The sequence below is a fragment of the Erythrolamprus reginae genome, chromosome 1, assembly GCF_031021105.1.
Source record: "Erythrolamprus reginae isolate rEryReg1 chromosome 1, rEryReg1.hap1, whole genome shotgun sequence".
In the NCBI taxonomy this organism is placed as follows: Eukaryota; Metazoa; Chordata; class Lepidosauria; order Squamata; family Dipsadidae; genus Erythrolamprus; species Erythrolamprus reginae.
In genome coordinates, this window is record NC_091950.1 from 154,166,457 (window position 1) to 154,190,956 (window position 24,500).

General features: G+C 41.6%; 1 protein-coding gene across 1 annotated transcript in view; it reads right to left on the bottom strand.

Moving 5' to 3' along the window:
• The window catches only part of CNTNAP5 (contactin associated protein family member 5), a 485,513-nt gene that overhangs the window by 368,024 nt on the left and 92,989 nt on the right, over nt 1–24,500 (bottom strand). The window contains exon 2 of the mRNA XM_070729992.1: nt 588–698. Within this exon, the coding sequence (XP_070586093.1) occupies nt 588–698 (111 nt within the window). The remainder of the gene's footprint in view (nt 1–587; nt 699–24,500) is intronic.

Here is a 24,500-nt window from a genome sequence, read left to right on the forward strand (position 1 = left end):
AAAATGTATATATTACTGTCAATGTGTAAAATAAGGCAATCTATAGAATGGCAAAGTATGAAAAGTTTCCACAAATTTCCTTGGCATTTTATACAATACCAAGACAAACTGACATAGTATAAAATACTCCAACTATAATGTCATTCTAGTCTTCATTGTTATAACAAGTAAGCCAATACTGGTCTTTTTATGTTGTTGTTTTCAGTAAGAAAGTTCTGTACTTTATTTTTCATTTTTTTCATTTTCATATATATCTTTTCAATAAAGAGTTAGGGGGAGAGTTAACCCTAACCCTCACCATTCTCCTTTTCATGACTCTCTTTTCATACTTTGCCTAAATAGTTCTTGTCATTCTGCCTAATGCCTAGGTATTATATTTACACAATGCCTAGGGAAAGTGTATAGCATATCACATTTCATACTTTGCATACAGTAAATGTCACACGTTCTATACATTCCTTAGACATTCTATACAATGAAAGCTTTTCACACATTTTATTCTCTGTAAAAATATTGCCAGTAGCATATATAAAAATGCACCAAAGAATTAAGCAGCATGAAAGAATGATGACACTCTGTGATCTTACCGTCCCGTCTGATGAGTTTTGCAAAGCTGGGGCTATGGTTATTAGAGAGTTTGGATGAACTGTCAAAAGCAGATGCAGGTAGTGACAGTGTCAGTGGCTCTTCACAATTATCTACAAAACAAAAGAAAAAACATATATAGAAAGCATGAAATATAATTGAAAAAAGTTTTGGCTTATCAGGATTATTTCACAGAGAGAGAGAGAGAAAGGGAGGGAGTATCTTATATCTGCACCTGCTCCTTCCTAATTAATGAACTACCTTAAAAGAAACAAGGTTGATAATAAAATTCCCTGCAAAAATATGCATGGTATTACATATATATACACACACACACAATGTATGTATGTATGTATGTATGTATGTATGTATGTATGTATGTATGTACTGTATATTGTTGTGAGTTTGAGTTTTTCCCCGCGTAATATTTTGAGTGTCTTTGCGACATTTCGGTAAAATCACATTCGCTATCATCAGGCTGAAGTTATTGGATTCATGCTGCTTTGAGCATGGTTTGTTTGCAACTGCTGTTTTTTTCTTTATAAATAGTGTGTGGGGGGGAGTGGAGTTCTGGTTCAAATGTTGCAAGTAGTGTGGGTGGCTGTGTTTTAATGATTTGATTGGTTGGTGGAATCACATTTAGTTAGATGATTGACATGGTGGAGTTGTGATTGTGATATGCTTTTTGGCTAGGCTGGCTTCCAAATTTCTGGTAGGTGGGACGTGTCATCACGTTTATTCATATTGAGGGGATGTTTTCCCATTTCTATGGCTTCCATGATTATTCTTTTGCATAGGAGTTCTGTTTTGGAGATTAATTTAGTTTTTTCGAAGTCAATTTCATGCCCTGTTTTTTTAATGTGTTGGAAAAGGGAGGACATTTTTTCTTCTTCTTTTGATTGCATTTTTGTATTTTGAAATGCGTGCATTTATTCTTCTATTAGTTTGCCCAATATATGTGGCTGCTCAGGTTTTGCATGGTATTTCACTATGTATTTAACTTTGAAAAACTAAATTAATCTCTAAAACAGCTCTGAGTTTGTGGTCTGACTATGTATTAATGTCATGTGTCAGTTTGCTTTGTGTGTGTGTCAGAGGGGGTGCAGTAGTTGGTGGCACTGCTGTGGTTTGGATTCTGGGTGGTGGTTGTATTTTTTCTGTGGGGTGGGTATGAGTTTGGGTCTGGTGAGGGTTATTGTGGTGGCTTCTTGTGCTGTTCTGAGTCTGGTGTCAGTTTTCAGATCTGGGATTCATTTGTTGATTAGGGCTAGTTTCCAGATCTGGTAGGTGGGAGGTGTCATCACATTTATTCATGTTGTGGAGGTGTTGCTCTATTTCAATGGCTTCCATAATTATTCTTTTGTTAGTGTTCAATTTTGGAAATTAATTTAATTATTTCAAAATCAATTTCATGTCCTGTTTTGAGCTGTCAGAAAAGGAATTTTTTTCTTCTTTTCTGACTGTATGACTGAACATTCTTATGTTCTGCGATGTGTGTGTTTATTCTCCTATTATTTTGTTTTATATTATATCTTATCAATAAACATACACAACTTCAGCCTGATGATGGTGAATGTGATTTCACCGAAACGTCGCATAGACACTCAAAATATTACACGGGACAAAACCCGAACTCAGAACACATGCATGCACGTGTGTGTATGTATACACATACATACAAAATTTTCACAGGTATAGGTATGTAGGTCTTGGCATATTTGGGTTTCTTCCCATCTAAGGTTCAGAGAATCCTGGCGATGTTTTGATGGGGTCCCACTCATCATCTTCAGGCTGGTGCGTATGTATGTATGTATGTATGTATGTATGTATGTATGTATGTCCCACTCATCATCTTCAGGCTGGTGCGTATGTATGTATGTATGTATGTATGTATGTATGTATATGTATATGTATTTTTATATGTACATTTGCATGTATACATACACACACACACACACACACATACATTTAATACATACATACATTCTTAGGCATAAAGCCTTCTTGTTGATCATAGGCCATATCCTTTGTTTTGCTCTCTCTGTTACTTTTTAGGGGTGGAGTGGGGGAGATTGGATATTTTGCACTGAGTTCCTTAGCAGGCGGGCAGGATTTGTTTCTTTGCAGCTATCTGTGACACAACAGTCAAAGTCCACATTTTGGACAGAGGGGACTGCTGGTTTGAAAGAAGGATCAAAAAAGCCATCTATATCAAAACTGAACAGTCCTCAACAGAGGGGGAGGAATACCATATTATTTATCTCAAATTTACCACACAGTTCTTTTAACAGTTTCAAGAAGGCTCCATCCAAGTGACCCTGATGACACAGAAAAATCTCCAGGTAACCTTAACTGTTCGCTAAAAGAATGCAAATGGCCAGCTGTCTACAAGGAGCATAAATCCTTCCATTCAGTTAAAAGAAGCTAAAAGAAGCTTCTTGAATGAGATGTGAAACATCTCAAAGAAAAACCAGTAAATCCAGTTGCCTCTTGAAAAAGCACTTTTAGGACAACCATGACCTGGATGACTGAGAATCTCCACAGATAAAAAGACAGACAACTTTAGTCAAAGGAATTAAATTCTCCATTATCTGAAAATGGAAGGGGGGGGACACAAAAACCTGTTGAGAAACAGTTGACTGTCACTAAATGTGGAAGTTTTCTGCTTGTCTTAAACCATTCTGTTCAAAAATGCAAATGAGGCTACATAAACCAAACATTTTCTCTTCTATTACCTGCCTTCAGTGTAGCTGATATATACATAGCAACAAATTTCACTCAAGTGTGAGCACACTGATTTTTTTGACAAATCTTCCTGAGAGGAAACTGCAACTATATAATTAAATGGAGAGGTCCTGCAGGTTAAGTAATTCTCAGACTCGACAAGCAACTTCCAACTCATAGCTAAATGTGTGTGAGTGTGTGTGTGTTGGTATATATGTGACAAGGCTATAAAAGTCAAGGAATGCTTCAGGCTATCTCAACTATATTATTTCATTTTGAATTTTGACTACAGAACCAATTCTTGGTTTTCACTGAAGCAGAGATTATTGAATTAATCCAGACCAATGTTCCAGGAGCCATTATAGTAGCAAACTTTTATTTACTAGTGTAAGGGATGTTTTAAGGTTATTATTATCAGAATAAAGAGTTAATAAAGCTTGACTTAACAAGGTAATAAGTGAATATCAGATACAATAAGATAAGTTGCAATTTTCCATAATATAGAGTATCATATACCTTATGAAACACATATTATACAATTTATTTAAGGTTTATTCTTTTTTACTTTGGTTAGAGTTAGTATTTTAAAGTACAGTGATACCTCGTCTTACAAACCCCTCATCATACAAACTTTTGAAGATACAAACCAGGGGTTTAAGATTTTTTTGCCTCTTCTGTCAAACTATTTTCACCTTACAAATCCAAGCCGCCACCACTGGGATGCCCCACCTCCGGACTTCTGTTGCCAGCAAAGCACCCATTTTTGCACTGCTGGGATTTCCCTGAGGTTCCCCTCCATGGATAACACCACCTCCGGACTGTTATCCCAGCAGTGCAAAAACGGGCGCTTCACTGGCAACGGAAGTCCGGAGGTGGGGTTTCCCAGAGAGGGGAGCCTCAGCGAAATTGCAGTATCACAAAAACACGGAAGTCCGAAGGTGGGGTTTCCCATAGAGGGGAGCCTCAGGAGAATTCCCAGCAGCAGAAAAACGGGCGCTTCAGCTGGCAAAAGGGGTGAGTTTGGGGCTTGCCCGCATTAATCTCTTTTTCATTGATTCCTATGGGAAACATTGTTTCGTCTTACAAACATTTCACCTTACAAACCTCTTCCCAGAACCAATTAAGTTCGTAAGATGAGGTATCACTGTATAACCAGATTTTCACTTCAGTAAAGTGGGACACCATTGACAGGGGGGCGGGATGGACGACTGAAAAATCTCTACAGACTTTTACCTCAGCATTTATATCAGATCCCATTGTACTCTGCAGCTATTTACAGCCCTCGTTTTTTTTTCTCTCCTCCTCCCCACTTTGCTGCCCAGGCTGAAGGAAACTTCACTCCATGCGCTGCAGCTCAGTTTGCCCTTCTTTGTGGCTTCCAAGTTTTTTCCTGGCACCAGTGAGTAGAATCTGGTTGGGGAAAACTTGGAAGCCACGAAGAAGCTCAGCTCTGCATGGGCCGATTTTGAGCAGCATAGAAGCTGAGCTGCCTGCCAGGCAATTCCTTCAAGCCACATGATCGCCCGGCATCAAAGGAGGAAGAGCCAGTCCTTCTGGCTCCAACATAATCTCCAGCCAGCGTTCAAGCCACCGACTGGTATTTCTTTGAAAAGTCGAGACTTTTCAGAACGTCACAAGTTGCGGGACAAATAGCTTAAAATCGGGACTGTCCCGGCAAAATTGGGACATCTGGTCACTTTAATCTAGAGTAGTGTTTCTCAACCTTGGCAACTTGAAGATATCTGGACTTCAACTCCCAGAATTCCCCAGCCAGCATTTGCATTACTTGCCTGATCAAAATTCTGGGAGTTGAAGTCCAGGTTGCCGAGGTTGGGAAACACTAATCTAGAGCAGAGGTCCCCAACCGCCGGTCCGCAGACCAGGACCGGGCCGTTGGGGTTTTTCAGCCGGTCCGCGGCGCCGCTGACAGCTAGCTTTGGCTGCCGGGGGGGCGGGGAGGATTAAATCCTCCCCCCCTCCAGGAGCAGCAAAAGCCTAAGCGGCGGGGTGCGCCCTTTGCATTTCGGCAATGCTTTCCCTCCGCGGTGGGGGGTGCAGGGCAGGCGCAGGCAGCCCCAGGAGCCGCCGCCGCTATTCGAGCCTCTCGTGGGGGTTGGTCAGCCGTCTCTGCCGTCGCACCCGGCCGGCCCCGGGTTAAATACCGCTCCCTCCCGGCTCCTTCCACGACGGGGCGGGGCGCTCGGCCGCCACTGACGCCGCGGCTCTGCTCGGCCCGCCCCACGCTTCGCCAGCCGCCTCCTTCGAGCATGGCTGGACGGGAGGTGCGGGGCCTGCACGAGTGGCCCCTCGGAAGAAGGCGCTCCCTCCGGCCCACGCGCCTTTTGCCCCGTAGCGGCCGCTTCCCGGGCGCGGCGAAAGCGAGTCGGTCGAAAGGCTGCCCGGGTCGCGCCTGCGGTCGTCCTCGCGCTCCCATCGCGCAACAAGTGCGGGCTTGTTGTGGCTGCCGCGCGCCGCTTTGCCTCCCTCTGCTGCGAGCCTTCGGGGCTCCGGGGCGGCGCGGCTGGCGGGAGGGCAGCTTCCAGCGGGACGTTGATGGGTCTTGGAAAGCTTTATCGTGGCGGTGGCTCTGGCGCGGCTGCAGAGCGTTGGTGGGAGCGGGAAATCCGTCGGATCTCCCGAACTCCAAAGCCTCAGCGAGGTTTGGCTGCCGGGGGGGGCGGGGAGGATTAAATCCTCCCCCCCTCCAGGAGCAGCAAAAGCCTAAGCGGCGGGGTGCGCCCTTTGCATTTCGGCATTGGCGCTCTCTCCTCCAGGAGCAGCAAAAGCCTCAGCGACTGATCGCGTCGTTTGCCTTTCTGCTCCATCGCTGAGGCTTTTGCTGCTCGTGGAGGGGAGAGCGCCAATGCCGAAATGCAAAGGGCGCACCCCGCCGCTTAGGCTTTTGCTGCTCGTGGAGGGGGGGTTGGCGGTGCCGATACCAAATGCTTTCCCTCCGTGGTGGGGGGTGCAGGGCAGGCGCAGGCAGCCCCAGGAGACAAAGAGTGAATGAGAGAAAGGAAAGAGAGAGAAAGGGAGGGAGAGAAAGGAGTGAGAGATAGAAAGGATAGAGAGTAAGAGGGAATGAGAGAAAGGAAAGAGAGAGAAAGGGAGAGAGAGAAGGAAAGAGTGAGAGATAGAAAGGATAGAAAGAGGGAATGAGAGAAAGGAAAGAGAGAGAAAGGGAGGGAGAGAAGGAAAGAGTGAGAGATAGAAAGGATAGAAAGAGGGAATGAGAGAAAGGAAAGAGAGAAAGGGAGGGAGAGAAGGAAAGAGTGAGAGATAGAAAGGATAGAAAGAGGGAATGAGAGAAAGGAAAGAGAGAGAAAGGGAGAGAGAGAAGGAAAGAGTGAGAGATAGAAAGGATAGAAAGAGGGAATGAGAGAAAGGAAAGAGAGAGAAAGGGAGGGAGAGAAGGAAAGAGTGAGAGATAGAAAGGATAGAAAGAGGGAATGAGAGAAAGGAAAGAGAGAGAAAGGGAGGGAGAGAAGGAAAGAGTGAGAGATAGAAAGGATAGAAAGAGGGAATGAGAGAAAGAGGAAATGAAGGAAATGAACCCCACCCCCATATGACCAAAGCGCGCCCCCCCCCCCCACCGGGCCATGGAAAACTGGTCTAGCTTAATGCCGGTCCCTGGTGCAAAAAAGGTTGGGGACCTCTGATCTAGAGCATAGCCATGTTGCCCAGCATGTGAACCCTGGACATACTCAGCTTCTGGTTTGAGATACTATATGTACCAGATACTGGGTTGTACAGAAAAACAAGATAATATAATCCCAAGGAAATGAGAACTGGAGGGGGTTTGGTGCTTAGCAACACAGGCCTAACTAATGTTAAAGGTCACCTCGAGGCTCGACTACTGTAAAGCTCTCTACATGGGGCTACCTTTGAAAAGTGTTCGGAAACTTCAGATCATGTAGAATGCAGCTGCGAGAGCAATCATGGGCTTTCCCAAATATGCCCATGTTTCTCCAACACTCCACAATCTGCACTGGTTGCCGATCAGTTTCCGGTCACAATTCAAAGTGTTGGTTATGACCTATAAAGCCCTTCATGGCACCGGGCCAGAATATCTCAGGGACCGCCTTCTGCCACACGAATCCCAGCGACCAGTTAGGTCCCACAGAGTGGGTCTTCTCCAGGTCCCGTCAACCAAACAATGTCACTTGGTGGGACCCAGAGGAAGAGCCTTCTCTGTGGTGGCCCCGACCCTCTGGAACCAACTCCCCCCAGAGATTAGAATTGGCCCCACCCTCCTTGCCTTTCGTAAGCTGCTTAAAACCCACCTCTGCCGCCAGGCATGGGGGAACTAAGATACACTTTCCCCCTAGGCCTTCACAATTTTATGTATGGTGTTTGTATGTATGATTGGTTTTTATATAATGGGTTTTTAACTGGTTTCTTTTTTGTTTGTTTTTTTAGTATTGGATTTTGTTGTACTGTTTTACTGCTGTTGTTAGCCGCCCCGAGTCTGCGGAGAGGGGCGACATACAAATCCAATAAATAAATAAATAAATAAATAATAATAATAATAATAATAATAATAATAATAATAATAATAATAATAAAAATAGAAGATTATAGTAAGACTGATAGCATATGACTGACCTGGGTCTATCAACCAGGACTGGGAAGGATGGCCAGTGATAGAATTGTATAAAATACGCTGAGATCTTTAAATGGTTGTGGACTTCTATTGCTGTGCTAACCAGAAGTTCCATCAGTTTTTGCAAAAAACTTCTAATAAATATTACTTTTAGTTGCTCCAAATATTGTGTGAATTTGTTATGAACAGCAGTAAACTATCCATTAGGCCTTTCCAGGCCTCTTCCTGAGTAATCTGGTCAAAACTTGAGCTATCATGGTTGCTCAGAGGGAATCCAACAGATCAGTTACAGAGAATCATAATCTTGCCTTCTCCTTTTTGTTTCCGCATTCTCTAACATAGATTTGTGTTTGTGTGTGTGTGTGTGTGTGTGTGTGTGTGTGCAACAATTAAGCAATGAACCTGCTCCAAATTTTTACAAACTTGTACAGTACATATGTGCAAACGTGGCATACATGATTTTAATTGAAAAGTTGCAATTAGATTTGCAATTGTAACATTTATAACTTCAGCATATGTCACTATGATCATTGCAATTTTTTGATTATAACTCCATTGGTGCTCCCCCTTCTTTTCAAAATAAATACTCTGCACATTAGCAAGCTTAAAGATTTAGAAGCCATCATTCAAAAAGGAAATCTAAACTAGACCTTTGATTGTCCTGCTTCCTTCTATTGATACTGACTTTTCCAATCTACATAGGGGCCTGACATGCCCCCAAACTGGCTTTATCTCATTTTGGTTTTTATTTCTGTGCCCGCAGAAGCTGGATTTTGGATTATTTGGTGACTTTTCATATCATCAAAGGAGAAGTACTTAGTCTTAGAGGATCTTCTCTTTCATGTACCGTAATAATGAAATGTCTTGGGGATTACCATTCCGCCCCCCAGCAACAGTAAGAATATGGCGGGCCCAAAACTACCTAGATACTTTTGATGGCCAAGACTGGATATGGTCTCTTTTCTTATGGTCTGCTTGCTTATAGTCCAACTACCTTAACTCTATATTTCTCAAGTTTTGGCCACTTTAAGATGTAATAACATTAATTTCAACTCCTAGCATTCCCCAGCCAGCATCTTAAAGTGACCTAGGTTGACAAACATTGCCTTAAGAAACCCAGGAGTTTCAAATAGTGGTCCATGGACTGGATGCATGATGTGCTGGCCATACCCATGCCCAGTTTAGTGAAGGGGAGAAAAGTTGTGGTATGTCACATGATAATGCTTTGACAACACGAGTTTAACACCCCTGCCTTAACAAGTATGCCATATTGGTTCTTCTATAAATGGAGAACAAAAAAACTTGACTTGACCCAATTTGTTACAATAAAATATCTTCATGTGGCCTTAGTGATTAAAAGTGGGAAGTTTATTTTTGTTGTAAAATAAACACCTTTGTTAAAAAAATTCATTTTATATATTTATTCATGCATGAATAACTTGGGAAGTATTTAAGAATTCCCTTTGCATCTTTTCCCCTTTACAAGAATGCTTCCACAAAACCAACAAACTAATTGGGAACATTTATTTCAAGTAGATGAAATTTCTTGATTATGTTTACTTGTTGAAAATTTGGACCATTACAGAAATCAAGTAACTCTGATTTGAAAACCAAAGGTTACAGCTTTGAGGCAAATTATGGTTGATTAAAGAAATCATACCTAAATCATGCTATGTAACATATGAACAAAGACACATAATATATGGTGATACTACAGCAGTGTATATCCTTTACACGTGAAAGATTTTAATTTTGGTCACTGGCATTTCAAGGTAAGACTGGAAATATTCATTCTGAATATTCATTGGAGACACCATTGTCCATAAGAAGCATAGGCAAAAATTTCCAGAGGAACCAATACTCATAGAAACATAGAAACATAGACAGCAGAAAAAGACCTCCTGGTCCATCTAGTCTGCCCTTATACTATTTCCTTATCTTAGGATGGATATATGTTTATTCCAGGCATGTTTAAATTCAGTTACTGTGGATTTACGAACCACGTCTGCTGGAAGTTTGTTCCAAGCATCTATTACTCTTTCAGTAAAATAATATTTTCTCACATTGCTTCTGATCTTTCCCCCAACTAGCCTCAAATTGTGCCCCCTTGTTCTTGTGTTCACTTTCCTATTAAACCTTATTGAACACTTTTAGTCTGAGCTAATATATGGAAACTTCCAATAATTTTAGGCTTAAAATATAACTTATAGCTAGTGTTGGGAGAACCCAATGAAGTTTGGGTTCGGCGAACTCACCCGAACTTTGCCGTGAAGTTCGGGTGAGTTCGCCGAACCCGAACCCAAATATTACCCGAACCTAAACTTTACCCAATCTTTACTCGAATCCAAATCCGAACAGCAGCAGCGCCGCTGCGGCATCCTTTTCTGTAAAAATAAACAAGGAGGTGGGGAATTCCCCACCTCCTTTTGCTTCCTTTTATTTTTATAGAAAAGGATGCCGCAGCGGCGCTGCAAGCAAAAAGGAGGTGGAAAATCCCACAATGGGATTCTGGGGGCGGGGCTTTGATGTCACGGAGACTATTTTGAATTTCAGATAGGAGCTTTCTCACACTCTATCCATTCGGAGATGCCATTTCGAGATGCCATGCTTAAGATTGACCTTCTTAAAGCAAAATATATTTTCTATTACACAGATACAATCTTTCTTCAAAACAGCACCACAAGCAAAAGGAGGTGGGAAATCCCATGATGGGATTCCCCACTCTCCTCCTGGGCAGCGGCGTTTTGCAGTGTTCGGCCTAATGCCAAACCCGAACCCAAACTTTACCCGAACTTTTTTTAAAAGTTTGGGTTTGGGCGCGGTATGCCGAACACTGTAAAGTGATCCCGAACTTTGCAAGTTCAGTTCGCCCAACTTATAGCAAAAGAAATAGCACTTAGACTTATATACTGCTTCATAATGCTTTTTATAGCCCCCTCTGAGCAGTTTACAGAGTCAGCATATTGCTCCCAACAATCTGAGTCCTCATCTTAGGTAATTATTCATTACCTAGGCCCTTTTGTATTATTGTAGATACTGCGTGTGTATCTTATTACACACAAATAATATATTGTATAAAGTTGTCCAATCCACATATATGATAAAAGATAGTGGGCCTCAAATAATATTGTTCAAGGGTAATAGAGTTTTAAAAATGTACAAGGTAATTTCCACATTGAAGATAATGATTTAAAATTCATGGGAAAATATATTTTGAATATAAATAAAAGTGGGAATATATAAGGATTTCATTTGAAACTTGCATGAAATAACATCCACTAAAGGGCATTTTAGTCTTGATTTATTATGAATGATGAAACAATAATTAAATCACATCTTGGGAGGCATTTTAACTATTCCTGGGATGATTTATTACAATTCTTTTAATTTCCCTTTAAAATTCTTTCTTTCTCTTCTTAAACTGTATTTTCTTTAATCAAGCTATCAAACCATTAGTAACATCAGATCCTGATACATGTTGAATATATGTCATCAGATGTTTAATTATGGGACATTTATTTATTTGTTTGTTTGTTTGTTTGTTTAATTTGATTTATATGCCACCCTCTTCTGGAGGACTCAGGGTGGTTCACAACAATGAAGCAATATAGTAAAAAAGTCAAATTCAAATGCTAAAACATTAATATAATCCCACTATAAACAATAAAACTCCCAAATAATTAATAATAGTAAAAAAACCCTAATCCAGATAATACAATCATACCATCACACATACCAGTCAAAAGATCTTTCATATTCAAGACATATTCAGACATTTAAGGAATTTGTTATTTATTTAGTTTATCCTCACTTGGATCTATTAGATTGTTAATGATAAAATAAAATAGGTGAGAAAGAGTAGAATAGAATAGAATAGAATAGAATAGAATAGAATTATTAAATTGGCCAAATGTCATTAGACATACAAGGAATCTGTATACAAAACAGAATGTAATCTATTGCAACAAAAGCAATAATGCATTAATCCTCACAGTCTCTGGAAAAGCCAGGCAGTAGATTATTGAGGTAGTAGATTCTTGGGGTCCATCCTTGTCTCATATAAGAGAAAAAGGCACACAGATGCACCTCCTCAGTATTTACCTCCTAGTAGAAAGGACCCTTAGTAAATATTCTATGATTATCCTGATCAAACAGTTGGAAGCTTTCTGAGAAAGGTAAAACCCCATTATTTCCTATTTTAGCCTCTATTTTTGTTGTTGTTGTTCATTTCATTTCAGTGTTTCCAATACCTTAGTTCTCAGTTCAGAAGTACTGTACGATAATTCCAGTTCTTCACAAAAGAAAGACAAGAAAATCCAAACCGAATAACCAGAATGGAACATATATTGCATTTACAATCAAATCCTATTAATGTTTACTGAGTAATAAACTCTGCTAAATCCAACAGATTTACTACTTTAACTAAGTGTTCTCGTGGGCTTTTAGTGTTGGTCTATTATAATCTTGCAAAATTCCTCTAATGTTCCCAGATTATTCTTTTTATGAGATTGTGCTTGTCTGGTGGCTGGATTACACCCTATTCATTGTATCTGCCTACCAAGCATGAAGCATGTCTATTTTTATCTCATTCCAATTCTGCCATTTCACGTGGGGCCTCCCCAGCTTCCGCAACCATTGATAAAGAGTATGAGAAAAATACAACCTTCACTTGAGAGGGAATTCATGAACAGACATAAAGTACAGGACTCATGTCTATGACTCAGAAAGAAAGGCCTTTGGAAGTTGGCCCAGAGTGTGCTTTTCTTAATGCCAACCACATAGAATCTCTCTTGGAGGAAATTATGATCTAGGAGCTCATTAGACAGCTGTCATCTTTTGGAGAAACCAAACCATCTATGCATCAGAAATAGATTTATTACCTCCTGCCAAGATTTGGATCTCAGAGAACAGCAGCAGATTTCAGTTGGCAAGAGAACTAAGTAACTCGTTCTTAGAGATCCATAAGTGCTTTTAAAAAACCCAATAAAAGAGGTTTTTTTCCCTTTGAGAGTTCTGCTTTTCTCTAGATGGAATCTATATTATAAAGTAAATTTCCAATAATATTAAAAGTAGCCCTATTTATTACAATTTAGGAGACAGAGACCTTTTGTTTATCCAGTCCTTTTAGAGCCTCACAACTTTTATGCTGCAGTATTTTATTGCTGTATTTTATTAAAGTTTGTTGCAAAATCAAAACCAGAAGCACATACAGATGACTGGTTCGGTTGGATTCAATAAATTCTTTATAAACATAATAACAGATGAATTTACAACATCATTAGCAGAATTCTTCTTCAAGCAGCCACAGATAGCAGAGAACAGTTAGTTTCATTTCAGCAGAGTTAAGAGAGCGAGAGCACAGAGTGGACAGAGAGCAGAATGGGCTGGAGCCACACCCAGCCTTAAACTCCATTACTGATTCTCTACACAGACTCAGAAGTGGTTAGGTCCCATTGGCTGATTTAGTTGCTATGCCTATTCATTGGCTAACCTTGTAAAAATGGCTCTCCCAGTTCATGAATATCTTAACATATTTGTTATCCAGGGTTAAGCATATTATTAACTGAATAAATAAAAAGCCTAAAACATGAAAGCCAATGGGACATGCTCTTATACATACACTTCTCTGACTTAGTTCCAGTAAAGCTGTCTAGGAAGATTCTCATTCATCCAGAAATGATGAAGCTTACTGAATGGGAAGTGAAACATCTTAAAGAAAAATCAGAAAGTCCAGTTGCCTTTAAAATAAAAGCAACTTTGGGATTTCCAGGAAAGTTGTTACATCACTTTTAAGATTATATTTGGGGATGGAAAAGATTATAAAATATGTTCTACCCAGTATAGGTGGTAGTGCTGTTTATTTTGTTTTACAGTTATTGTTGTTGTGTTGATCACATATGTATATATTTGTCAGCATTTATTGTTACAAAGCTTCTTTAAGTCACTGAGATTCACTCTCCCGAAGTGCCTTAAAGACCATTTGTAATAAATGCATATACAGTATTTGATAAATAAAATATGCATGTCAAAGCACATCCTGTTTTGAAGAAAGATTGTATCTATGTAATAGAAAATATATTTTGCTTTAAGAAGGTCAATCTTAAACATGGCATCTCCAAATGGCATCTCCGAATGGATAGAGTGTGAGAAAGCTCCTATCTGAAATTCAAAATAGTACTACAGTGGAACCCCGACTTACGAGTTTAATTGGTTCCGGAAGGAGGCTCGCACGTCGAACAGCTCGTATGTCGAAACATTGTTTCCCATAGGAAACAATGTAAAAGCGATTAATGCGTGCAAGCCCGAGGGCTGAGGGGAAAAGACGTCGGCTGAAGCGGGGAAGTTCGCCAGGAGTCAGCAAAGAAGCCGCGCGTGTGTTTTAAAACATCGGAGCCGGCATGGGGAGGCTTTTAATCAGCCCCCGAGCCCCCAACCCAGACTCGGGGGTTGATTGAGAGCCTCCCCATGCCGGCTCCGATGTTTTAAAACACACGCGCGGCTTTTCCGCTGCCTCCTAAAGCGGGGAAGTTCGCCAGGAGGCAGCAGAAAAGCCGCGCGTGTCTTTTAAAACATCGGAGCCGGCATGGGGAGGCTCTCAATCAACCCCCGAGTCTGGGTTCGGGGCTCGGGGGCTGATTAAAAGCCTCCCCATGCCGGCAAAGGCGCTGCCGCACCGGCCCTCTCAGGCCGCTCCGTCCCCCTCCGAAGACATCCTTGGCCATTACAGATCTGGCAGCCCCGGTCGAAGGGAAAGTTCCTCCGTTCCGCTCCAGAGCCGCCGACCCGGGCCCTCCAAGGCGCAGTGGGTGTGCGGGTGTGCGGGGGAAGCTGAGGGAATCCACCGGACTCTGCCTCCGGCTGCAGCTTCCTCTCCAATTGGTCTCCCCTGCGCAAACCAAACGGGAGATCCGGTCCAGGTTTCCGAGCGGGGCGCCTTTTGCCAGCCTCCCGCCCGAAGTCAGGTGCGTCCTCAGGGCGCTAAAGGGGCTCCGGCTGACTGCGCTGCAGGGGATCCTGGAACGTAAAGAATACGGGTGGCTGAAAGAATAAAAGGCAGGGAATCCTGGAACGTAATGAATATGGGTGGCTGAAAGAATAAAAGGCAGGGAATCCTGGAACGTAAAGAATACGGGTGGCTGAAAGAATAAAAGGCAGGGAATCCTGGAACGTGAGGAATAAGGGTGGCTGAAAGAATGAAAGGCACACACAAACCCCTCGAAGGAAAAACGAGGCTGCGAAGCTGCGTGAGGCACATATGGGAGGAAGCCTCTGAGGAGAAGGTTGAAGGGTGGAGAAATAAAGAAAGAAACTTATTCCTCACGTTCCAGGACCAATTGGAGAGGAAGCTGCAGCCGGAGGCAGAGTCCGGTGGATTCCCTCAGCTTCCCCCGCACACCCACTGCGCCTTGGAGGGCCCGGGTCGGCGGCTCTGGAGCGGAACGGAGGAACTTTCCCTTCGACCGGGGCTGCCAGATCTGTAATGGCCAAGGGTGTCTTCGGAGAGGGACGGAGCAGCCTGAGGGGGCCGGTGCGGCAGCGCCTTCGCCTCCTTCCGCGCCCCGCCCCCGCTCAGCAATCGGCCCGGCAAGACCTCTGACTCAGGTGCTCCCACGGGGAAAGGAGAAGGCGGCAGCTCAAGCCCCTCCGGAGGAGCCCCTCTGGCGGTGGTAGCGCTCCGCGGCGGCGGCGGTAGCGCTCCGGCGTTGTCCGGGCGGGTGAATGCCCGCCTCTCCCCGCAGCGGCGGCGGTAGCGCTCCGGCGTTGTCCGGGCGGGTGAATGCCCGCCTCTCCCCGCAGCGGCGGCGGCGGCGGTAGCGCTCCGGCGTTGTCCGGGCGGGTGAATGCCTGCCTCTCCCCGCAGCGGCGGCGGCGGCGGTAGCGCTCCGGCGTTGTCCGGGCGGGTGAATGCCCGCCTCTCCCCGCAGCGGCGGCGGCGGTAGCGCTCCGGTGTTGTCCAGGCGGGTGAATACCCGCCTCTCCCCGCAGCGGCGGCGGCGGTAGCGCTCCGGCGTTGTCCGGGTGGGTGAATGCCCCCCCCCCGCCCGCCTCGCAGCAAGTGCTTGTCCAGGCGTTTTTTTTTGCCCCCTCCCCCCCGCCCGCCTCGCAGCAAGTGCTTGTCCGGGCGTTTTTTTTGCCGCCCCCCCCCCCTCTCGCAGCAAGTGCTTGTCCGGGCGTTTTTTTTGCCCCCTCCCCCCCGCCCGCCTCGCAGCAAGTGCTTGTCCGGGCGTTTTTTTTTGCCGCCCCCCCCCCCGCCCGCCTCGCAGCAAGTGCTTGTCCGGGCGGTTTTTTTGCCCCCTCCCCCGCCCGCTTCTGCACCCCCAGCAGAAGCCAAGGACTCACCAAGAGCTGGATACTGAGAAGAGCCGGCCTGGCTTGCTTTGCTTCCGAGCTGATGCAGAGCCGAATAAAGCGTCACGCCCCCCTGACGCTTTTGGCGGCAAAAGAGCCCAGCATCGCTTCGGAAGCCGCCGAAAGCATCAGAGGGGCGTGACGCTTTATTCGGCTCTGCATCAGCTCGGAAGCAAAGCAAGCCAGGCCGGCTCTTCTCGGCTCGTATCCCGAATGGAAGCTCGTGAGTCGAACAAAAATTTCTCTACTCTCCCAGCTCGTATCTCGAGTAGCTCGTAAGTAGAGCTGCTCGTATGTCGGGGTTCCACTGTATACCAAACATTAAGCTAAATAGTTTAGTTCAGGAGAAAATGTCTTCCTTTGATTTTGTTTCTATAGTTATTTGCTGGTTTTTACAATTGAGGGAGTATTATAAGCTTTGAGGTCTAATTTTTCTGGAGGGTATTGGTTTGAGAAAGCAATAATATCTAAAACAAAAAACACACACACACATAGACACACACACGTGATGGAAAGGGAGAGAGATTGAATAGAAGGGCAAATATCAATATTATTTTATTATTTTATTATTATTATTTATTAGATTTATATGCCGCCCCTCTCCGAGAACCTTTGTATTTTATATTGATATTTTATCAGTCTGTGGAGAGGGGCGGCATACAAATCCAAATAATAATAATAATAATAATAATAATAATAATAATAATAATAATAATATCAGATAAAGGCAGACTGCACCAATTACCACTACAAACAAGGGGAATAGCTGTTACACATTAAATTCTCCCACACCTTCTATAATTTTGTAAACACCAAACTTAAGCACTCAAAAACCATCCTGTCCCTCTAATGGGAAAGACTGTAATGATAGAGCTGTTATGGCTAACTTCTTCAACACGTTCTTCGGTTCAGTCTTTGCTAACAGCAATGGCTTATGCCCCACATTTTCTAGTTGTACCACAACTAATTGCAACACTCCCCTACATATTGATTTTACAGAAGATAACTTTGAAAAGGCACTATGCTATATAAAACCATCACTATCTATTGGCCCTGATCAGTGAAGGGCTACTTGTCTTCGGTGCTACCAGTGTGCCCTCCAAGTCCGTCAGAGTAAGATTTGGCTTCCGCGCAGGCACAGGAAAATAAATTGGCAAAAATCACCCAAATCTTGTTCATGCATGCATCCTCATGTGAGATTTTACTTGCTGTACTTGCGCAGAAACCAAATCTCACATGGGGCACACATACGCACGTTGGGGATGTGCGGTTGCAATCTGATAATCCAAGAGGCAAAGATTTTTTAAAAAAAGAAAGATTGAAGAATGTTTCGCCAGGATGAACTGTGGGTGAAACGTGGTGGGATTTCAATGAATCAGAATTATACCTAAGAATTATGCTTAAAATCACTCGTCAGTTTACAAAATGCTAAATTCTATCCTATCTAGATGTCGATCCTTGAAATCTATCCAAGCTACATTTTAAAAATTAGTAACGCTAATATGAACTATAGGAGGAGATAGAAAGCATTCAGAACAGTTAATGGAGGATATAAATCTACTGTAAAAAAACTTTAATTTAAGATATTGTATTAGGACACAGAGGAGAACTCTAATCTTTATTGCCCTGAAAAGTACTTTTGGCACTACAGGGGAGTTCCAATTCTTCTTTTGACTCCAATATAGGTGGTGTCCACCCCCATTCCCTCTTTTCTGAAGCCCCAAAACCTGATTCATTCAAGACAATGACCCATGAATATCTAGTAAATTGGTACTCAGTTGGAGCAATCAGATCCAACTGTACATTTTGTGATGAGCTTTCCTTCCACCGTCATGCTTAATAGTTCTGACTTCTTTATTACTTTACTTTTCTGTGGAATTTTCATGTCTGTCCACAATTGTCAAGAAGACTGACATCTAAGAAACCCATCCATGATATCAATTTTTCATTCTTTCCTTGCCAGGTTTATTACTTGAATATATCTGTAGCCTTTGGGACTAAAGCAAGCGTTAGCACCAGCGATAAAGCTATAAAGTGTCATAATGTATTCCACAGACATCTCCATGGTTCATACAGAGAAGTTTTTAAACATCAATAAAGTTTGAACTGCATGCTGAATTTTCAAATTCATCATGGTAGGGATGAGTCTTGTTTTCATCTTTCTCCGCAGCTTTGCTCAATCCCTTAAATTATGACTGTAGCTGATTAAAAAGAGAAGGGACAGACACCAAATGGTGTTTTTCTGCTCTTTCTTTCTCTCTTTTATCACGTATACACATATTCTTTGGAAGGGAATCTTTTTCAAATAAAATAACATGCGAAAAGGCACACTCTTGAAAGGCAATTATATTAGAGTTTGTTGGAAAAATCAAAACCAGAAGCATAGACAGATGACTGATTCAGCTGGATTCATAACTTCTTTATAAACATAGTAACAGATGAATTTACAATACCATTAGCAGTGTTCTTCTTCAGTGTAATTACAAGTAAACACACGTAGGAGAGTTAGTTTCATTTCAGCAGAGCAGACAATCACAGAGAGTACAGAGTGGGCAGAGAGTGCAGAGAGGACTGGAGCCACACCCAGCCTTAAGCTTAAGTTTCGATTTTGATTCTTTGCACAGACTCAGAAGTGTTCAAGCTCCCATTTCCTGACTTAGTTGCTATGTTAACATGGTTCTCCCAGTAAATTGTTATATTAACAAATTATAAATTGGTAGGTGTTTGAATTCTTTCCATGGGGGTGAGGGTGCAGATAACCCAGAGGTGAAGGTCATCATAAGTGTCGATGTAGCATTGCATTTAAAATGTAATATCATTTCACGGGATGATAAGTAATTATTCCATGTCTCAGTAACTCTGAATAATAATGCATTTTATAAGGGGAAATCAATTTTGTTTTTTTCTTTAAAAAAAAACCCTGCTCTATGAGGGGCAATATTTAGACATGATGGTCTGGAATTTAAGAGTTCCATTGTTAAATGGGGTTAATGCTGCTTTGATATAAATAAATAGGGTTAATATATATATATATTAAAAATAGGCCCTGGATTGCAACATTAAAGTGCTGCTTTGTTTTAATCGATCACAGGATCGAGAATATTATGGCTGAAATTGAAAACAGAGAAATGGTGTAAAATGGATTATACATATGAAAAGATATGCAAGATTGATCTGGACAATACTGTTCATAAAATAAGAATGTTTGGAGGGGAGGGGACAAAAAATGTAATCAAAATTTTAAAAAAGAAAAACCTCTTGACTATCCTAGGTCCTTGGAAAGGATTTGATAGGTAAATAAAAATGCCAAATCCAGTCCAGCCATCTGTCTCACTGTAGATGCACAACAACAACAACAACAACAACAACAACAACAACAACAATACAGATGCCTTTAATAACTCCAAAATTGTCAGTTTGAGAATTCAAAACCATACATCTGAATGTTCAGGTTGAAGAAGAATAGTATACAGCATGTTGCAAAAGAAATTTATTATGAATAATAACGTTATTGGCAGAAAGCTACCTAGAAAGCCACTAAGTACACTAGGGAAAATGCCAGTAACTGCAGCTGTTCAGAGATAAATTTAACATATGCACCAAAAATGGAAGACTACAAAAATCTAACACAATACTATTCAGTGTGTAGTTTCATGATGTTTCATTTTGAGTTTTAATATTTGCATTTTACAATTGACAGTATATTCTATAAACTACCATATTGGCTATTCCAAAGAAATATGATAAATTGCTGTTTTAGCATCAGGGCTGAGCCCGTAGTAGAAAGCTCAAGGCTAACAAAGCTTTTCTCCAAGAGTATATACATCCTGTGATGCTGCTTTCCTGTTCTGATGTAATTCTTTGGCTGGCTCTACAATTACCTACAATTTTCAAAGGGGATGTCTTTGCAGCAGAGGCGGAATAACGATGCAGACACAGAGCTGGATTTAAAACTGGGTCATTTTTATTAATTAAAATTAATTAATATTTAATTAATTTAATTCAACCTAACATGGACCCATAGAGGTCAACGGAATTACTTCCGGGGCGGAAATGACGTCACAAAAACTTCCAGGGCAACTATGGGCGTAGCTCCTTGCTGATCCGGGTGAAGGGGCCGCACCCTCACCTGGATCCCAGCCATGCCATGCATGTGGGAGGTCTCGCTGTCCAACCCCTTAAAGGTGATTGGAATGGGCGAGACCCAAAGGCAGGTTCTCCCCAAATTGCTCAGATCTAATTAAAGGCACCATGAGCCCTTGGAGAGAATCTGCCAATCATCCCCAAGATGCCCAATGGAGAACACGCAGTTGCTAAACACCTCCCAATTTCCACCCCTAACCTGCCAACCCAATGACCACAGGTATGCCAATTAGCACTAATCGGGGAGCAAAGCACCCCCTAACCATCCATCCCGCACCGCAGTGTGGAATAGAGGAAAAAACAGTCACAGAAAATACTGAAACCGCCAAAAATTCCTATTTGCCCCCCCAAGGGCGACCCTGGTAGCACACTGGAAGATAGGGAGGGCAGGCGGGTGTTCGCCTGCTCATTGTCAGAGGCGAAAAGGAAGCCCCGAGCCTGCAAAGCTCCTTTTATAGGGCTGACAGGCTCTGGCCCTGGCAACGTCATTGGCAGTGGCCGATGACCAGGCATGGCTGGGATTTCGCAAAATCTCGCGAGATCCCGGCTAACAAAATGTCAGCTATGCCGGAAGTCGCGTCTCCCTGACCCTGCTGCAAATCCGGGCCTGAGGGTAAGTTGCTGGCCGGGCATTATCTGGAATCCTCCCCTCTCATTCCAGCATATGGCTGAGATTGTATCCATAGCTCATGCACCCTTGTATCAGCAGAAAAGGGGAAAAACTATGATAAAAAATGGCATGTGCTATATATTTCTATTATGTAGACCTACAGGGCGAGAGCAACCCCACCCCCTTTGAGATTTTAGAGATGATAAATGATTTTTCAAAGAAAAGAAAAGGAGAATAATTTTCCTTTTTGTATTTTAGTCACATAAAGCAATAGCACTTAGACTTATATAGCGTTCATGCTGATGGAAAGTGTGCACCTTTAAATAAGTAGAAAAATAATTTGTGGTAAAACTTTTATAGTGGGAACAAAACAGATTGAAATAATACATTGAAAAAAAGCAGACACCGAACTTCCAGATGTTCTGTTCTGCAAATCCCAGCACAGGCAGAGACTACATAGGAGTTATGTAGTACTTGTCCCAATTTTCAAAAAAATAAAATCTAACTTAGCAAGCCTTTAGATCGAAATGCCCTTATGATCTTCCAGCTCATACATTCTACTGCAAAGCCACTTAAAATCAATAAGCATCACTAAATATGCATTCATTATTTATTATTTTCCCCATCAGATTAATTTCTCCAGTTAGCGACAAGTAAAATGCAAATACTATTATTCAATTTGCACAGTAATATACTATTATGTCAGATTATTCAGGAATAGGCATAGCAACTAAATCAACCAATGAAAACTTGAACACATCTGAGTCTGTGCAGAGAATAGAAACTGAAGTTAGAAGGCTGGGCATGGCTCAACCCACTCTGTACTCTCTTGTCTGCACTCTGAACTGCTGAAATGAAACTAACTATTCTCTCCTGCCTGTAACTGCTATTATGTTGAAGAAGAATCTACGAGGGTCGCCCAGAAAGTAATGCACCACATTTTTTTCTTCATCAATTAATTATTGAACGCAATGAAACTTCCACACAAACTTCCACATAATCTCTATCCCATTCTATGGCCTTCCTCCAGCGAGACACAAGGGCATGTATGCCCTGTTGGTACCACTCCTTGTTCTGGTCACAAAACCTTGGAGTTCAGCCGAACCATCTTCTAATGGCCTCACCTTCTGTGCCCAGTGACTAACCATACTTCTGTCAAGTGCAGATTCTCCATAAACTGTACACAAACATTCTTGAATATTCCCAACAGTTTCTTTCTCCACAGTGAGAAATTCAGTGACAAATGAATCCCAGCGACCAGTTAGGTCCCACAGAGTGGGTCTTCTCCGGGTCCCGTCAACTAAACAATGCTGCTTGGCGGGACCCAGGGGAAGAGCCTTCTCTGTGGCAGCCCCGGCCCTCTGGAACCAACTCCCCCCAGAGATTAGAATTGCCCCCACCCTCCTTGCTTTTCGTAAGCTACTTAAAACCCACCTTTGCCGCCAGGCATGGGGGAATTGAGATACTCTTTCTCCCTAGGCCTTTACAATTTTATGCATGGTATGTCTGTATGTATGTTTGTTTTTTATAATAATGGGTTTTTAATCATTTTTAGTATTGGATTATTATTGTACGCTGTTTTATTATTGCTGTTAGCCGCCCCGAGTCTCCAGAGAGGGACGGCATATAAATAAATAAATAAATAAATAAATAAATAAATAAATAAATAAATAAATAAATAAATAAATAAATAAATAAATAAATAAATAAATAAATAAATAAATAAATAAATAAATAAATAAATAAATAAATAAATAAATAAATAAATAAATAAATAAATAAATAAATAAATAAATAAATAAATAAATAAATAAACAAACATGCTTCTTGTAACATACATCACTTACAAACACCATTTTGAAACACTGTTGCAACTACACTGTCTGAAGAAATGCAAAATTTACACACACACTCCTGACAATTCAAATACTAATGTATATCTAAAGTTTCACATTTGTATCATTACTGTAGGCTGAGAAAAAAAAAAGTGCATTCCTTTCTGGGCAACCCTCATATGTTGGTATTGTATATATATTCTTGTATATAAAGAAGTTTCTTATTTAAATCAATCCTGCTGCATTAGTCTGCCTGTGTGTGCTTTCTGGATTTAATTTTCTGCAAGAAACTCTGATATATTATTAGTGCAAAGAAGGTGCAAGCTTCACATTTCCAGATTTTTTTAAAAAAAAATCAAATATAAAAGCTCATAATAATAGGTGGCCCATATAATATTTAAGAAACTTGGTCATTCTTAACTTGGTCATTCTTAACCCCACCCCCCAAAGAAATGCTGATGTGATTAGGTAGGTAAGATTTAAACATCATTCAGAACTGAACAGCCTTGTTTTCTAGTGTTCATATTTCCTACTTTTGAAAAATCACAGCCTTTGTTGATTTCTTGATCATTACTATGCACACATAGACTCCTACATTGTCTAATCATATAACTCCAACCCTCCCCCCCACACACACACAGAGGGGAAAAAATCTGTCATCTGTCAGCTTTGTAAAAACTCACATGCATTCAGTGTAATGTGGGAGTTGATGTAATTTACAAGACAGGAGTTAAATTTAGAATAAGATTAGGACTAATTTGATTAATTTATTTGCAAAAATGTCTTAGCCTCCCTAATTGCTTGTGATTCTGTATAGACATAGTAGACAGATGTTTTTCCATCTTCTATCCATAGTGAGTGAGTAACTTCCCACTTTGCATGTACTGTATAATTAAAATACTGTAGACTTTTGGGTGACAATTAACAAGAGCAAAATTCACTCATAGCATCCTATCAGCTCAGTAACCAACTAATGCTATCTATTTCAACCTATTTTCTCACATTCCCCTAGGTTTACTATTAGCTTACATCCCATTTCAAAACAATGCCTCACTAAGGATTCCTTTCATTGGTTAAGCAATTAGCAAAGGCAGACATGAGTCATTAATCTTTTGGTTCATGTTCTCCCAAATCTCTAGAGATAACCCAAAAGCTGGCATTTATTTTGAGCTCTTTGAAATGTGAAATATTCCTGCAAACTCTGAAGCCCTGAGCCTCAAAGTCTAATTACCTCTAGTTGTTTGCACGGATAACTATATATTTCTAATATACTCTCCTACATTGACGAAACCTTTTAAAGATCAAAAAGACTACTCCCTCTTCCCTTGAGGGTTGTCCTGGGAAATGTGCATTAACTTTCAATAAAGTCACAGAGTCAAAAGCAATGCTCTGCATTCTGAGGGATAAATTTGCTCTATTTTATACTTGAGATGGTCCCTGTCAAAGGTAGCCTTATCTGATCAAAGGGATTTAAAGAAAATTCTAAGAACTATTGTAGAGCTGTATAGATCCTTCCCTACTATGTATGATACACATACAAGAATGGAATGTATTGGGCTACATATAAAACTCACCTCCTTTGAAACTCACAGAGCTCTATGATTTCTCACATGGGAAACAATTATTTATAATGATTTACCTTGTTAAAATA